The sequence below is a fragment of the Camponotus vicinus genome, unplaced genomic scaffold, assembly GCF_025532165.1.
Source record: "Camponotus vicinus isolate PSW18456_S1 unplaced genomic scaffold, iyCamVici1.0 SCAF_8, whole genome shotgun sequence".
NCBI lineage: Eukaryota > Metazoa > Arthropoda > Insecta > Hymenoptera > Formicidae > Camponotus > Camponotus vicinus.
The window spans coordinates 2,830,158-2,848,534 of NW_028141980.1; the positions used below are offsets into that span (position 1 = coordinate 2,830,158).

At 30.2% G+C, this 18,377-nt stretch overlaps 2 protein-coding genes across 3 annotated transcripts in view; both read left to right on the forward strand.

The window, feature by feature from the left end:
- Positions 1-6,462, forward strand: part of LOC145975790 (intraflagellar transport protein 81 homolog) — a 55,356-nt gene extending 48,894 nt beyond the window's left edge. The window contains exon 13 of one of the 2 annotated variants that reach the window (XM_083106496.1): positions 6,272-6,462. In XM_083106496.1, coding sequence (XP_082962622.1) covers positions 6,272-6,368 — 97 coding nt within the window. In that variant the 3' untranslated portion in view covers positions 6,369-6,462. The remainder of the gene's footprint in view (positions 1-6,271) is intronic. The other variant, XM_083106495.1, reaches the window with a different exon arrangement.
- Positions 6,463-6,695: 233 nt separating this feature from the next.
- LOC145975455 (endoribonuclease Arlr-like) lies at positions 6,696-16,447 on the forward strand. Its single transcript, XM_083105942.1, has 6 exons — positions 6,696-6,949; positions 8,053-8,457; positions 8,969-9,121; positions 14,451-14,766; positions 14,928-15,369; positions 15,491-16,447. Exons 1-6 carry the CDS (start codon positions 6,892-6,894, stop codon positions 15,722-15,724), a joined length of 1,608 nt encoding a protein of 535 aa, XP_082962068.1. The 5' UTR covers positions 6,696-6,891; the 3' UTR covers positions 15,725-16,447.
- The last annotated feature ends 1,930 nt before the right edge of the window (positions 16,448-18,377 follow it).

Here is an 18,377-nt window from a genome sequence, read left to right on the forward strand (position 1 = left end):
CTTCCTGTGATGGTCTCTGCAAACTTAAGAAAATGTCTGATCTTTTCTTCTGTTTCCGATTTATGTGACATAAAATATACTGTGCGGTAATTTGAGTAATCGTCCTTCAACAGCAGAAACTATCTGGAGCCTCCAATTGAAACTTCCTCCATCGGTCCACACACGTCCGCATGAATCAGTTCACCCACTTTTGACGTAGATGACTCGCTTCTCTGGAATGGGAGTCTATGCTGCTTTCCCTTCAAGCAGTCTGTGCAAGTGTTAGCCTTTCCTGAAAACTTAATATTATTATTTTTTAATATGTCCTTGACACACTCAAAATTTTGATGTGCCATCTTCTCATGCCAGTCCTTCAAGCTGTACCCTACATTCGCCGAGGCATGATTTAAACTTTCACATTTGAAATTCCATTATATAGAATTTTTCATCACGCGTTGCGATGGCACCTACTTTATTGCCTTTTACGAACTCCCATTTATCAATGTCTGCTTTCATGCTATAACCTTTATTTAACGCGCTTGCCACAGAAAATAAGTTCACCTTTAAATCAGGCACATGTAGTACATTGTTCAACGTGGTCTCAATATATAGCACTTTCCATTAAACGCTTTTACTACTATCTGTCCAACACCCACAGCGTCTAATTTTCTTCCGTCACCTATGATCACGGACTTTTTATTTAACAGCGTGCTGTAGTTCACAAACAGGGTGCGATCAAAAGTCATGTGTTCGCTAGCGCCGCTATCTACCAATCATTTATTATAACACGGTTGTTCATCACCAATCATGGCTGTCACTATAAATGCATTACTGTCCTTTGCTTGTTTTTTATTGCTGTTGTCATTATTGAACCGACACTCACTTTTCAATTGTCCCTTTTTATTACATACATAACAGCGTGTCATGTTCCGATTATCGCTATTATTTTTACAGTCTTTCTTAAAGTGCCCTGGATGTCCACACTTAAAACACTTTATATTTTTCTTCACTGCGGTCAACGCAACACTCTTCTCGGATGTATCCATCTTCGCTTTCAGCCGTTCTTTCTCGACCAACAGTCTAGCTATTAAGTTATCTAGTGTCTGTCTTTCATCTGATGTCGACTCCCATGCTGATACAAAATGGCCGTATCCCTCAGGCAAGGACATCAAGATCTTTGTCATAACAAATTTGTCCGATATTTCTTCACCCAGCTGTTTCAGTTTACTCTGAAACTCTTGTACTTTCGATATAAATAGCGACATTTCCATACCTTGAGTATACTTCAGTTGAAAAAATTACAGTTGCACCATGTGAATGCTGATGTCGCTCTTCTGCTCGTACACACTATGCAGCTTTCTCCACATCTCCGCTGCACTTGTGCATGTCAGAACATGCAGCATTACAGACTCTGACAGTCTTGTTACAATTAAGCTTTGAGCTTTGGAATCTTCTTTCAGCCATGCTCTCAGATCTATTTCTGCCTCTGGTTTCATCCTCGTACCTTCTGCAATCTCGTGAACCCCGAGACCTCGCAACAACACGCCCACCTGGAATTTCCACATGTTCCAATTTTTGGCACCTTTCAGTTTACAACGCCCACCGTGGTTGCAAGAATAAATATGTAATTTGCAATTAACAATTCCATATTTTTTCTTAAAAACAACTGTATGTTTTCTTTACACCAATTGATTACTCTCATTATTTTGTACATAAAAGTATTAAGGTAAGATAATCGAAAAATGAATATTTTACTAGATATTTTATGGTTGATGTAAAATTAAGAAATTATTTCAAGCTTCATAACTCGAAAAGTACTCAATGAAGAAATACTTTATTATAGTGTTTTGGAAAGCCCTCGAGATAAGCTACAAGAATATGCAAAATAAAAAATTGAGGTTTCCATTTACAGAATTCAAGGTGACCTTTACGTGACCTTGACAACACTCTTCAAGGTCATACTGATATCGCCATGTAATGTGTTACTTGAAACCTTACAACTTTTGTCTGAAATATTTTTGTCTGCTGCGCTCAGTTTTTGAGATATTCGGCTGATACGGGTGGTTTCCGACACCCTGTATATATACAGGGTGAGTCTGATAAAATGTCCACCGTGTTTTTCTCGAAAACGGTAAGAGATAGGTAGAAGACATCCATTATGAAAATTGTATGATAAGTAGGGGCACATTATTTTGTCGATACCTTGACAACGGTTGAATTTTCGAAAAAAACTCTGATACAAAAGTTATTAAGCTCATTGAGTACTATCGATAGAGTGACTACAAAGTACTCCTTTCCATAAAAAAAAAAATTTTTTTAAATTCTTGATGTGAAAAACGGACATTCAAGGTTATTCAAGGTCATCAAAGTATGTGCCCCTACTTATCCTACAATTTTCATAATGGATGTCTTCTACCTATCTCTTACCGTTTTCGAGAAAAACACGGTGGACGTTTTATCACTCTGTATATACATATATATATATATATATATATATATATATATATATATATATAGATCTTTACACACTTATTTTTTAAGTGATGTATATAAAAATTTATTTTAAAATTATTTATCGTAGGAAGGGCCTGCTATCGTCAGCATCCGCATGGACTTTTAAATTGTTGTCTTTATTAGCGGCATATAATTTATCCGCCGACATAAGAGATAAATGCTCTTCATTAATGAGCATATTTAATGCTGTTTCTCCTCTTGTTTTTAATGCGGACTTAAACACACAAATAGCATTAACGGAAATCGTTCAAAAGCTATTACGTGTTTTCGTTTTTAAATTGTTCAAAAGAGAAAACATTCTCTGAGGATCGGCATTAGAATTCGGAAGCGTTCCAATAGTATTTATAATATTCGTTAAATTGGGATATTTAGGAACATTATTAGTGTGCCGACGTTGTAAAATTGCTTTCCACATATTGTCAAAATGTAATTTAGAAAAATTTTGTTTTTCTTCCACTGTAAGGTCTGATGCTAATGCAATCCATTTTTTTTTAAAGCATATTCATCAAAATCGCCGATAATTTTAGCTACGAGAGAAACATCATCAAATGATGTTTGTCTATTATTATCGAATAAACTTATAGATGGTTGAAAAACTTTAACTTTAACTGTAACTTTAATAAAAATTCATTATTTATAGGTAACCTTTTACAAATTTCTTCTACAGCAGTTACATAAAATGTTAAACAGTTCTCTCGAACAATTTTAACTATGTTTATGTGATCTTTCAACGTTAATTCGTTTAGATATTGCTCACATTCTGGCCCCAAAATAATTTCATTAAGAGCTTTTTGATTTTCTTTTAGTGAAAATATAATATTTGTAGAAAATGTTTTTAAATATTCTTCTTTTAAAAAATTTTAACAGATTTTGAAAAGAAAGTTTTCAGATTTTGGCTGCATTAAATGAATTCTCGTTTCTGACGCTTGAAAGAATGCATTAAATGCGTTAAAAAAATTTAAAACATATTTTAAAAAAGAAAATTAGCTTTTATCTCTATGTTGTTTATCATAAATAATAAATATTTTCCAGAATTTGTTTTTTCACTCGCAACCATTTCAGTAAGAAAATATTTAATTATATCCCAAGATTCAAGAAGTCGTTTGATGCATAAATAATGAGAAAGCCAGCGTGTGTCACATAATTTTAATATTTTGTGATTTGTTTCTTGGAAACATTCACAAAATTCGCGAAAAATAGCCGTACGATTGGGACTGCTATTTAAATATTTAGCAATTTTTTTAAGAAATTCATCGCAATATGCGGGAATTTTAGTACATGTAGCATGCGCAGCTAATGCAGTAGAATGACATGGGCATGAGAATGTTAGTAAACGTGGACACATGTTTTCTAATTTTTTTTTTAAATGACGAATGTTTCCCTGTCATAACAGATGCATTGCATGACAAGGCAACAATATTTAAAAATGGTATCTGTAATTTCCACATTTCACTTTTAAATGCATTGAACAACTTTTCTGCGCTTGAATCTTTGGCATCAATATTTATTAATTTAACTAATTGCGAGCGAACATCTAATGTCTTCGGATCAACGTATTGGACAAAAAAAGTCATCCATTTATTAGTGAGATCAGATGTTTCATCGATAAATATCGAAAATTTTGTGTTTTGAATAATATTGACAACACGATTAGTCTCAACCGGGCATACAACGTTTGTAATAATATTTGTACATTTTGTTCGGCCCATACTCATACTATTCAACACATTAGGATCTTTTCCTATATGTTGGAAAAAATTAAGAATTTCTTTTGCCGTTTGATAGGGAATATTTTTCTCAGCAATTAATGCGGCATATCTGATTTCCGCTGATTTCTTACGCTCATCAAAAGATAAAAGTGATTCATTAATTTGTATATTTGAATCCTCATTCGAAACTCTTGTTTCAATATAATTTTTCTCTTTATTTATACAACATTAGATTCTGCGTGACGATAGATTTGCGATAAATCGCCAGCGATAGATTTATCACAAATCGAACAAAAAAATAAGCTTGCATGTAGCACTTCATGTAACCAACATTTAAATTGCTGAATTTCTAACCATTTTTGTTAAAATTTTGATTTACACAATTTTTTTATTGGCGAGTTAACATTATTATTATCAGTTAGCGTATTTACCTTAATATTATTTTTGTGACACGCAGAATCCGCATGTCTTGATAGTGTTGAATTGCACGAATAATTATTATTGCATATACTACAATAATAAAGACTATCGTCGGATGGTACTTTGCGTATCCAAGATTTATATCGATCATCACTAAGCCAAGCTTCTAAAAAATTTCGCTTACGTTTTTTAGTTAATTGATCACATATTTCGATTATCTATTCTTAACTTAATTTACTCTTAACTCGTCGGCACAAGTAATATCACCAATCTTTTGTCGATTGCTTTGAACTATCTTTTGACTGGGTCACGAACGTATTCGCAAGACGAGCACAGTCAACAGTCAACAATCAACAATTAGTCGATAACAGCCGACACGAGTCAAGAAAAAATAATGTCACACACATATAATATTTGGAATATATATTTGAATATACAGGGTGGGGCATTTTAATCGCCCCAGGCGGATATCTGGAAAACTAAGAGAGATACAGAAAAATGTTTCATACAAAAGTTATATGGTTTCAAGGAGGACATAAGATGGTGCCATTAGTTTGACCTTGAAAAGTCACCCGAAGGTCACGTGAAGGTCATCTCCAACTTTTTAAATGGGACACCCTATATGCTTTTACATATTCTTGTAGCTCATCTTGAGAGCTTTTCAAAACACTATAATTAAGTTAGTTTTCATTAAGTACTTTCCGAGTTATGAGGCTTGAAATCATTTCTTAATTTTACATAAACCGTAAAATATCTTGTAAAATATTCATTTTTCGATTATCTTACCTTAATACTTTTATGTACAAAATAATGAGAGAAATCAATTGGTGGAAAGAAAACACATAGTTGTTTCGAAGAAAAAATATGTAATTTGCAATTAACAATTACATATTTTTTTTTAAAAACAACTATGTTTTTTCTTTACACCAATTGATTCCTCTCATTATTTTGTACATAAAAGTATTAAGGTAAGATAATCGAAAAATAAATATTTTACAAGATATTTTACGGTTTATGTAAAATTAAGAAATGATTTCAAGCCTCATAACTCGGAAAGTACTTAATGAAAACTAACTTAATTATAGTGTTTTGAAAAACTCTCGAGATAAGCTACAAGAATATGCAAAAGCATATAGGGTGTCCCATTTAAAAAGTTGGAGGTGACCTTCACATAACCTTGACAGCGCTATTCGAGGTCATAATAATGTTGCTGTGTAATGCGCCACATAAAACCCTATAACTTTTGTATGAAACATTTTTTTTAAAAATGCGTATTTTTCGAAATATTAAGGGGTTTCCACACTTTTGGCAAACCCTGTATATATTTATATATATATGTATATATAGGCGTGTACGCACGAGTATGTATAGAAAATTCATATTAGAAAATTTTATTATGGAATATATAAAATAATTTTGCTATGTGTTAAAATTGACCTAGCTTTCACCGTGTGGTTGTCACATCATCCGTTATCCGCAAATTAATGACAAAACGCTCACTTTCTTTTTATTAAAATAAATGATGGCTAACATTTTTGCAAAATTATTCAGCGTCTTTTTTGGAAAATTATTCAGAGTACTTTTTGGCATTTTATTGAATTTTTTAAATAATTCTTGACGTACTTAATAAAAATATTTGCATGTTTCAGAATTTTTTCATGCAAAATTCGATGTGCAGAAGAAAGTAAACAAACTGAAGGTATAGTTGTACGAAGAGGAGGTGCTGAAACTCTTGTGTTGCAATAATATTGTTTATCACTTATATTTTTACGAAACTAAAGTATTAGATTCAAGAAATATTATATATATATATATATATAAATGTAGAATAAAATAAAACATTATAAAAATATATAGACGATATGTACATTAAAAGTTATAGATAATTAATATTTGTGTTTTATTCATATACATCCACTCTATGTACATTTTTTATCATCATTTATAAGACAAGATTTCTTTCGAGAATTAATAAAATCAAATTCAAGATCAAGAAATGACGTCATTCTTTTAACTGCCTGCTCAAGTTTACTGTACTGACCTCTATCAGAGCTTGTTGGAGAGACTAAAGAGGAAAGTAAGCTGATGACCTCGAGGCAGTTACATCGTAGAGAGCGATGCAGCCTTACTTATTTATATGCGAGTATCGCGTTTCATTCCCACTTACATGATTCTATATAATTGTATTTAGTTTTATAAGTTACGAAAGATATACATTTTGTTTAAAATAAATCCGGACCGAGGATTTATAAACACTTGTGATACAATCATGGCAGTAAAAAACCAATATTTCATCGTTTTAACGATTACATTGTCGCTATTCATTGGTAAGTTTTTCAATATTTGCTTATCTTTCAAAAGCATTCTACAAATTACACGCATAAAATTATGTACTTGGAATTTCCTAAGTACATAAAATACAATGAAATTGTCATTTAATTATTTTAGGAAAACATAATTATTTAAAACAATAAAATATAATAAATTAACGGTCAAAAAATGCAATAATTCCAACATATAAATGTATATTTACGAAATATATATTTGAAAATCAATATAATTTGTATTGATTTTTTGATAACTTTTATGATAGATTATATAATTTAATAATAATAATAAACATGTTACATGCCATATAATAATAAACGCACTTAAATAATTCAATATATAATAAAATAATATATAATAAATTTTTGAATGATTGAAAAGTATGTTATAGATATAAAACTAGAAAAAAAAAGAAAAATATATATATATATATATATAAATAATATATATATACATATAAGTATAAAAAATATATAAATAAATGTAGGTACAGAAAAGTAAATTATTTAATAATAATAAATATAATTAATTTAATATACCTATATATTAATATATATATTAATATATATATATATATATATATATATATATATATATATATATGTATGTATTAATATAATAGGTAGTATATAAAGGTAATAGTATATAATATATATAATATATATTATTATATATATATTATTATATAAAGGGGTAATAATATATATAATAAATAAATAAATAAATATATATATATATATATATATATATATATATATATATATATATAGGTATAAAAATATCTTTTAATATATCTATATATATTATAAAATTAATGAAATTAATACAAATGTTAATAAAGAGTGAAAATTTAGAAAGGAAGTTATATATATAAAAAATATATAATGCATTATAATGACTTATCTATCTCTATATGATATCTCAAATGACCATTATGACCCAATAAACAGATAAGTAGGATTAAAAATATAAACCACAAAATAAATAAGATTTATGTGGAAACATAATTTTCTTTTATTTTCACATTTCTTTTTAACATTCACGTAATTTTCTCATATATCGCGCAATTTTAAAATTCTAATAATTTTAATCTGCTTTTTAGGAAACAGTGAAGCAGGATGGAAATTTTGGAAAAAAGAGACTACTACTACTACAAGTACTATCACATCAGTTTCCGTAAATGTACAAAGTACTACAGCTTCAACAAAGGCTATAACTGTCAAAAAACCAACGATGTCAGTTGTAAATACTGAACCTGCAATAATAAATGCTGCTAATCCGGGATTAGACATTATAGAAACAACAAGAGAAAGTATACAAAATAATGTTCGATCTAATTCAAAGACAGAATTCGGTATAGATATTGATGTTTCAAGATCAAACAAGCCGGGAATTAGTCATGGAGATAGTCAAAGTTATCGAAATTTGGCTACAGATTTTATCGCTAAAGAATCATCACAAAACCAACCATCAAAAATATTTCAAGGCTCAACAATTAATAATGACGGTGAGACGCATGATAATTTATTTAACGTGTATTATCATTAATGACAACATAGATAACGTACATAGATAACATGAATTAAATATAAAATAAGATCAATCATGATTAAAGAAACGTTATATAAGTTTCATGCAACGAATAGAAAAAGAAATTATTAAATTTTACCGGGATTATTTATTAATTTTTAAAAAAATTTAATGCTGTTCTTATGTGTGTTTATTTGTATGTTATATAAACTAGAAACTAACAAAATAAAACAAAAATAATTATTTCATTACCGAAATTCCCCCGCTGAAAAAATGTATCGAAATTATTATTTTCATGACAAATAAAATTTGAATGCCATTAGCGTTAAAATTACTGAAAAAAATAAATATAATCCTAATAAGTTATAATGCGTTGCTTTTCAATCTTCGTACATAAAACTTCAAGATCTGTTAAATCATGCAATATGTTTATGTTTATTTACATTATTGTTCTAAAAAAATAAAATAAAATTTAATTTACTTTGCAGTTTCTACAGCATCTTCCATCAGAGCAGATCAAAACAAGCCGAGTACGCAACCAAGTGGAAAAACGTGGGCTGATATCGCTGCTATTGGCACTAAAGCTGCTTCACCTACAAACTTTCCAAGACCGCCCGAATATTCTGTGTATCCTGTTTCAGGTATTTTTTTACATAGGATAAATTTTTTTACAAGGGAAATAAATTTTTATATTAGTTATATTTTATATTAGTTTTATATTAGTCCCTTAAATATTAATATTAATAATTAATTGCTAAGTAAATTTTTATATTAATTTATTATCTCCCTTCTGATGATTTTAACATGAACATTTGTTATCAAGATTATGATCTTAAGGATGTTTCATACCTATTTTCAAAATATTGAGAATTTAATGAAAATTGTACAGAATGTCCTTACATATGTTTAGAATCTTCAGTACAATTTTTAAATCGATTCACTAAAGTGTTCACAAGTTATAAGGATTTTAATTTGCACCGAATTAACATGTGTTCTTATGGGAAACGTATAACCACGTCGATTCAAATGACAAAAACACATGGAAATAATATTCAGAATTTGTTTAAAATTTGCAAAAGTGTAGTTTAGATACAGAGGAAATATTTGGTCAAATAATATTATACAAGTACTAACTGATTAAAAAGATATTAAATATAATTCAATGAAATTAGCCATGTATCTGACACAAGGCGAAATTCTCTGCCAAAAGTTAATCATTTCGATTAACAAAATTCGGAATATTTCAGTAAAAACACAATAAATATTAAAAAAATACATCTCTGCACTGTAGCTAAGATCAAATTGTAATATTCACGCAATTTCTCATACTCAAAATACACCAAAAGTGGATATATTCATCAATATTGATTTTCAGCTACTTTTTGCTGGGATTGTACATACAAAGCATCCTTAAATAACCCTCAAAAAGTCCCCAGAGAAGTATAATTATCATATTGAATAAACAGATGCATTACATGTTGTTATATGTTTAACATTGAAAAAGAATTTTACTGAATGTAACAATATGAATTTACTTTTTACAAATAATCACCCAGCAAACACCAAGTAATGGTTATAACAGTAACAGTTATGTAACATGTAACAGTTATATTGTTGAATGGAAAATTATAACTAACAGTTATATAACTATTACTTGGTGTTTGCTGGGATTTGTTGAAATTTCCCGTTAGATTGCATGTGTTCAGATTTTGTTCGGTTTTTGCCGATAATTTGACGTCAAGAATATTAGCAAGCTTTGTTCGATTTTTGCTGTCAATTTGCTGTCAGATTTTTGCCAGCAAGGTTTGCTCGGTTTTTGCCGCCAATCTGTCATTAAGATCTATAATAGCAATTCTTGTACGGCCTTTTTGCTGACAAGTATTTCCTTGGCAAGTAGCAAGTCCGTGGCCAACTCTTCGAGTAGACTTAGTTATTGTCATAACGTAACGGCAGAATTGCAGCAGAAATAGAAGAGGGAATAATATTGCACAGGATGTCTCGAAAGTGACATAACTAATATGTAGCAAGGTCAGTTGTTACAATCCGAGTAAAAAAATATCTAATCTAATTTTTTCATTGCAGCACTATGCAGGGTGTCCTAGACCACCCGTACACCCCTTTTCTTTCAAAAACTAAGCATTTTAGAGAAAAATGTTTTCAACAAAAGTTGTTTGGTTTCGAGGGGGCCATAAGATGGTACCATTGGTTTGACCTTGAAGAGTCATTTGAAGGTCACGTGAAGGTCACTTCAATTTTTTTAAATGGAACACCCTATATATTTTTGCACATTCTTGTAGCTTATCTCGAGAGCTTTCCAAAACACTATAATTAAGTACCTTTTCGTTAAGTACTTTTTCAGTTATGAGGCTTGAAATAATTTCTTAATTTTACATAAACCGTAAAATATCTTGTAAAATATTCATTTTTCGATTATCTTACCTTAATACTTTTATGCACAAAATAATGAGAGGAATCAATTGGTGTAAAGAAAACACATAGTTGTTTTGAAGAAAAAATATGGAATTGTTAATTGCAAATTACATATTTTTTCTTCAAAACAACTATGTGTTTTCTTTACACCAATTGATTCCTCTCATTATTTTGTACATAAAAGTATTAAGGTAAGATAATCGAAAAATGAATATTTTACAAGATATTTTACGGTTTATGTAAAATTAAGAAATTATTTCAAGCCTCATAACTCAAAAAGTACTTAACGAAAAGGTACTTAATTATAGTGTTTTGGAAAGCTCTCGAGATAAGCTACAAGAATGTGTAAAAATATATAGGGTGTTCCATTTAAAAAAATTGAAGTGACCTTCACGTGACCTTCAAATGACTCTTCAAGGTCAAACCAATGATACCATCTTATGGCCCCCTCGAAACCAAACAACTTTTGTTGAAAACGTTTTTCTCTAAAATGCTTAGTTTTTGAAAGAAAAGGGGTGTACGGGTGGTCTAGGACACCCTGTATATAATTAAAGAGTAAATAATTAATAAAAATAGATAATCAAGAATAATATTTAATAGAATGCAAAAAAGATAATAAAATAACAGTCGCATGTATAGTATTGTATATAACTATCATTCCGTTGTATTCGCACCAAATTAAATGCATGTACTTTTCAATTAAGTATTTATATATAAATACTCTCTCTCTCTCTTTCTCCCCCTCCCTCTCTCTTTCTCTCTCTCTCTCTCTCTCTTTCTCTCCACACGCATTTTTATTATTGCTAGCTATATTTTATAGTCTTTCAATTTGCTTGTCATAAAAACTTATAAATACGAGATAGATATATTGTGTAAATGCGGTAAACAAAAAATTACACACACACACACACACACACACACACACACACACACACACATACATACAGGGTGTCCCTGAATGGTCTGTACAAACTTTGTGAATAAGTTCCAGGGACCTAAACAAGCAGAAAATGTCCCATAAATATGGGGTCGGAAACGCTTGCTTCTGGAGTTACGACGGTTCGAAGTTTTCTTGCAATAGCTGGAGAAATTATCACGTCAAATCGCATAGGTGTTACAAAACTGTGTTTATTTATTTCCTCGGTTTTGCCACGGACATAACAGGACAGTACACTTGCTATAGCAAATGCTCGAAATGGCCTCCGTTAGATTCCAAGGAAGCCTGCGCACGTCGCCGCATTGTCTGGCGAACCGTCCATTTCCACCGGCACGGCCATACACCAGATGGATATCCGCCAGTTCATCAAATGAATAATTTGATTCATTCATGTTTTTAAACACAGTTTTGTAACACCTATGCGATTTGACGTGATAATTTCTCTAGCTATTGCAGGAAAACTTCGAACCGTCGTAACTCCAGAAGCAAGCGTTTCCGACCCCATGTTTATGGGACATTTTCTGTTTGTTTAGGTTCCTGGAACTTATTCACAAAGTTTGTACAGACCATTCAGGGACACCCTGTATATATGTAGTTTTATAACTTAATATATGACATATATTTAATGCCTGTGTTTTTGCCTGTTTGTTTCATGATAACAAATCATGTTCCTTCTGTCTTCTTTGTTATCTTTTGAGATGACAGAGTATATTCAATTTCTGTTGTATTATTACCGTCATGCCATGCTTATAGATAAGTTCGATTTCTGATATTCTGCCACTATAGCATAATGTCATATTATGCTTAATTATGATTTAGTTTCTGTTTACATATTGTACTAACAACTTAAACATTGTGAAACAATGTTTAAATTATTTTTATGTCAAAAATTAAGCCGAAATTTTATGAAGGAAGCCAACTGTTTGTAAGTTTGCTGTCATATTGTTAATAATTGTTGTAACAATTAATTTTGAAAAATTAGGGACAAGATGTGATAGCATTATGTTTATTGACTTAAACTCAAATGATTTCTAATTCTAAGAACGACAAATTGATAGCAATACATTATAACACCGGCCGCATATAAGAGATTTCATAGCAATTTGACGACAATTCGTGACGACGTCATTCACGATTAATAATTTTTAGATATTGCGACAAATATTAAATATTATATTTTAACATTATTCCATGCTAATATATTTTATTGTGTTTTCGATAAAAGTTTTTTAATGATATTATTATATAAATATTAACTATAATATAATATAGTGACATTTAAATAACTCAATTCATAAAACTAAAGATTTTATTTAACGAAATATAGATTTCTTATTTTACATTTCAAATAAATGCGAAATAAAAAAGATTTTTGCTTATTCATATACTTATCTATCTATTTTTTAATAATTAATATTATAAAATAGTAAATAATTCAATATCCGGAATTTCTTGTGTTATGATTATATCAGAAATTGAAATGATAAGAAAATATATAATATTTTTAATGTCACTAGTAATTGTCACTTATAATTATATTTTTAATGTTACTAGTAAGTATCATTTATAATTTGCAGGATTTATATACTTTTATAAAAAAAAATTTGAATACAGAGTAGATGGTGCATAATGCGTTGCATAGCGGTAAGCGAACGAACTTTGTAAATTAAATCTCGAGAGTGATACATACTGTCTCGTAAATATATAATAATTTAATATTTTTAATAATTTGTTGACAACGAGCTGCAATTTAAAAACTTTGCTTGAGGAAATATGCGCGACAATAAATGAAAATTATTATATTTGTGTTATTGCCATTATAATGCCATTATGATATTCTAGACGAAATGATAAACTATCAGTTGTTAATAGAATAAGTATCAGTATCGCTGATCGTTTGCTCTCGAAATTTCAGTAATTGACTACTTGTCATAAGCATTCATATTGTTACACTAAGTAACGTTCTTTTCCAATGTTAGCAAATGCACAACACACACACACACACACACACACACACACACACACACACACACACACACACACACACACACACACACACACACACACACACACCACACGCACGCACGCACGCACACGCACACGCACACGCACACACACACACACACAGACACATGTATATGTATATATAGGGTGTCCGTCCTATCATCCGCCAAGAAAAAACCATAATTAGATCTCGTTAAAAGCCATCCCACTGTAACTTGATACTAGGCGCGCGACGAAGCGGCGGGTGGCGGGTGAAGCGCTCTCCAAAACATGATAGCGGCGCGCGACGCTTCAGCGTTGCGTTAGTGAGTAAGGTTACAGTGGGACAAATTTTCTCGCCGCGCGTTTATACTCGCACGTATTGGCCGATCTTCTTTAATTAATATCTCGAAAGTTTACGGGTTGTTTTCAAAATGGTATATGACTTTTTAGTTCGGTTTAGTTCGAGATTTACTTATGGTTTTTTTTTGGCGGATGATAGGACGGACACCCTGTATATATAATAACACATACAATGCATCAGTTCAATCAATATGATTAATCACGTTTAATTATCTGAGTTTATATATTTTTTATATTGATATATATTTTTTAATCAGGTAAAAATAGCGATAGGACTACGTCTGAAAGATCTACGCAGCCTATTCAACTTAATCAAAATAATCATTCAACATTATCCAAAGACGTAGGGGCTAATGCTGCCGCAGAAGCCACCACCAGAGCAACCGTAGGTTTTACTAGAATGTATTCCAATAATCCGACGTATAGCAAAGGAAATATAGTTACGGATGAAGATTTAGAAAAGCTTTCTGAAGCACTTTATATGAAAGATACAAATAATGCAAACCGATATATAACAGTTAATCTGCAAAAACAAACCACTAGCAGTAATCTGATGGATCAAGCTTCGCAGCCGTAAGAGAATTATGTTTTCAACATAATAAAATATATTTATTTATTTAAAAAAAATGTTGGCAACCAATCAATATATATTATGTTATATGAATTATTAGATATAAAATATCAATACTTTTTTCAAGTTATGTTTTAATTGATCAAACTGTATATTCTTATAGGCTATTGATAATAAGTCCTGAAGCTTTTCAAATTCCTACGATTCAAAGAGTTCTCTCCATATATGACAATTATCAACTAGATACTCATACGAATGAATATATTAATCCATTACAAAGACAGGAAGAGAGTCTCCTTGTTGATACTTTTTTGAGTACAAACGTAATGTCGGCTGCTATGCGTTTTCTCGCAGATAAAGGATTTGTGAGACAGGATTATTATGAGTATAAAGATACATTAAGAAGAATTTGGTTCAATCTATTCTCGCGTGGACAAGGTAAAATTGGCAGCACTGGATTTGAACACGTCTTTATGGCAGAAACGAAACAAGTAGATGCGGGTACAGAGGTACTTGGATTACATAATTGGATCTACTTTAATGTAGAAGAAATAAAGAAGCGTGTTGACTATCTAGGTTACATTAAAAAAATCGATTTAGGAAACGTAAGTAATTTTTTTACTAAACTTTTAATAAATAGAATTTATGGAATGCTTTACATTTTTAATGATTTCAATATAAAATCAATTTCAATATAATATGAACGTGGGTGTGTCTTTTTTGTAGAAGGGATCCATTATTAAGATGCATGTAAAATTCAACGGTTACGATAAACCAGTCACGACTATGTTCATCGGAATCTCTCCCGAATTGGAAATGTCACTTTATACTATTTGCTTCTATGTAAGACCGGATGGCAATTGTCCTGTATCTCTAGGAGGCACTAAGTTTAATATAATAACACACAAATTTAGATATAGAGGAAAAGATTTGATTGGAACAGCATATCCGGAAATTTGAACTCTTTCTGTGTAAACATATTTATTTTACATATAATCTGTTTAATAATGGTCGGTATAACTTCCAGTTAGTAAAAATTATACTTTGGATTCTTGCATAAGCCAGTAGATATTTTACTCCTTGATGCTTTGCAACGAAAACTTCAATTATAGTTATAGTTTTGTCAAAACAAAACATAGGCATTATGAGTGCTGCATATGTGTCGCACTTCGAAATTGTGTTCCTTTGCGAACATCCGAAGGGATTGAAAATATCACAATCTGCTGCTAAGTACATGAGAAAATCAAAATCTTTTATCCAAAAGTGGTTGCAGTGGTATAAAGAAGCAAAAACAATAAATGATTTACCGAAACGTAACTCGATACAAAAATTTACAAAAAAAATGATAAACGGATAGTGAATTATACGTGTTTACAAACACTCTAAATGCGGGAAAGATGCTGCAAATTTTTAAAAAAGCTTTGTTACTATTTATCAAATTGATTTATTGAAAAGAATGAAAAATGGGTCAAGAGGATTATCTTCAACAAACATCGGAGCAGGTTCTGTATTGAATGAAAGGAGTGACCTGACATTGATCAATTGGATTGGCCGTCACAATCATCCGATACTTGCATTGAAGTTGGTGGTTGTCATTATGAGCAATTATTGTAGCCATCTGTTTTGACATTGCTAAACATTTTTGTAGTGTAATGTAAGCAAATAAAGTTATTATGAAAATTATTTTTAATACTATCAACAATTCCAGTCTGCAGTTTGCAAACGGTACGTTTCCGGATATGAGTTTCTTATTAAAAGTTGGTCTACTTTGAACCCTCTACATACCCTAGAAGTTTGTAACAGGTATTCATTTACATCCTATAAGTATAAGCTTCGTGGAAGACATATATTCAATTTATTTCGAGAGATTCGTTGATCTACACGAATACGCTATCAGCTTACAATTAGTGTTAAACTTCGGAGATGTCAATCAATTATTGACGCTACTGTGTATATGTGTGTGATGACTGGACACATTATTAATTCCATTTTAGCTCTAATTGAACAAAATGTATCTATGTATTTTAAAATTTTGTTAAATCAATTTTTCTATAAATTAAATCGACCATGCTCTTATTAGATAGATTGTATATATATTTATATATATTCTGATGAAAAAAAATTACGGAAATTATAATAAATATTGAATATTGACATAATTAAAATATTGAATATGAACATTTACAGAAAATATATTGAAATAAGTTCTGAATCACATATATATTACATTATATAATCAATTGACCCTTTTTATTGCAATTTCATTAAAATTTCAATGAATATTCAGAAAAATATATTAAAAATTAATTTTATTCAGTAAATTTTATAAAAGTCTATATCAACATAGAAAAATTAAAGACATATTATAGAATAATTTTGACACTGAAACATTATAATATTGCAAATATGTTATGAAACATTGTTATAAGATGCTGTAAGATTGCAGCAATGTTAGAATGTCTATCTTTAAAAAAATTGTATCGAAATCCAGTAAGCAAAATGTTAACAAATTGCGTGCAAATTGGCAGCAAATTTAATCAAAATTTCACACCAAATCCATAGCCATCTGTGTCCGCATTCCCATACAGCACAGAAGTTTGCATCAACATTGCTGCAATGTTACAACATTGCACATTGCAGTGTAATGCTGCAGAAATATTGCAGAGATATTATTTTGTAATATTACTTTGGCAATATTCCAGCAACATTTTAACATAACAAAAATGTATAACATGTATTTCTTTACTTGCCGCTACGTGGCGACACCAAACTTAATTAACTCGTATTCGAATTTTCGTCTAAAGTGGATATAAGGTCTACAAAGGACTAATGTAGTAATTATATTTCTTGTCTTGAGTCAGTTTAATTTCTGATAAATTGACTTGATTTATTTAATATTCTGAATTCTAATAAGGGATTTAGATTATTAAACAAATAATTTATTTAATAATCTGGATCCCTCGTTGGGATTCAGAATATTAAACAGATTTTTCTTCACTGAATGGATAAATGAGAAATAGTTCATTTATTGCACGTATTAAAATATTCTGGTGTCGAGGGTATATAAAATAATTGTATGTATATTATTGAGATAAATATTTAATAAGAAATATTTATAGATAAAAAATTAATTATTAATAAATTTATTAATAAATTTATTAATAAATTTATTAATAAAAAATTTATTAATAAAAAAACACTAATAGATATTTTTTTAAAGGCGTGAAATTTTTTTAAAGGGAAATGTTTTTTCCTATCTTTCTTAAACATTTTTTTAATATTTTCAAAGTTTATTTATTAAATTTAAAACGGTCTGCATTTGTAGTAAAACGCGTTTTAATATTACAAATACAATGCACCGTAACATTACTACAATCTTACATTGCAATATTCCTAAAAGCGGACATTTTAACGTTGCTGCAATCCCACAGCAATGGTGCAGCAACATTTTGCAGTGAATTTGCAATGTTGCAATATTGCGGTGAAAGATTGCTGCAATGTGTATGCAATCTTTGTGTGCTGTATGGGTTAAGCTCGTGTTTTGCTAGCAAACCTTGCTGACATAACCTGACAGTAAATTGGTGACAAAACCCGAGCAAAGCTTGCTGACATG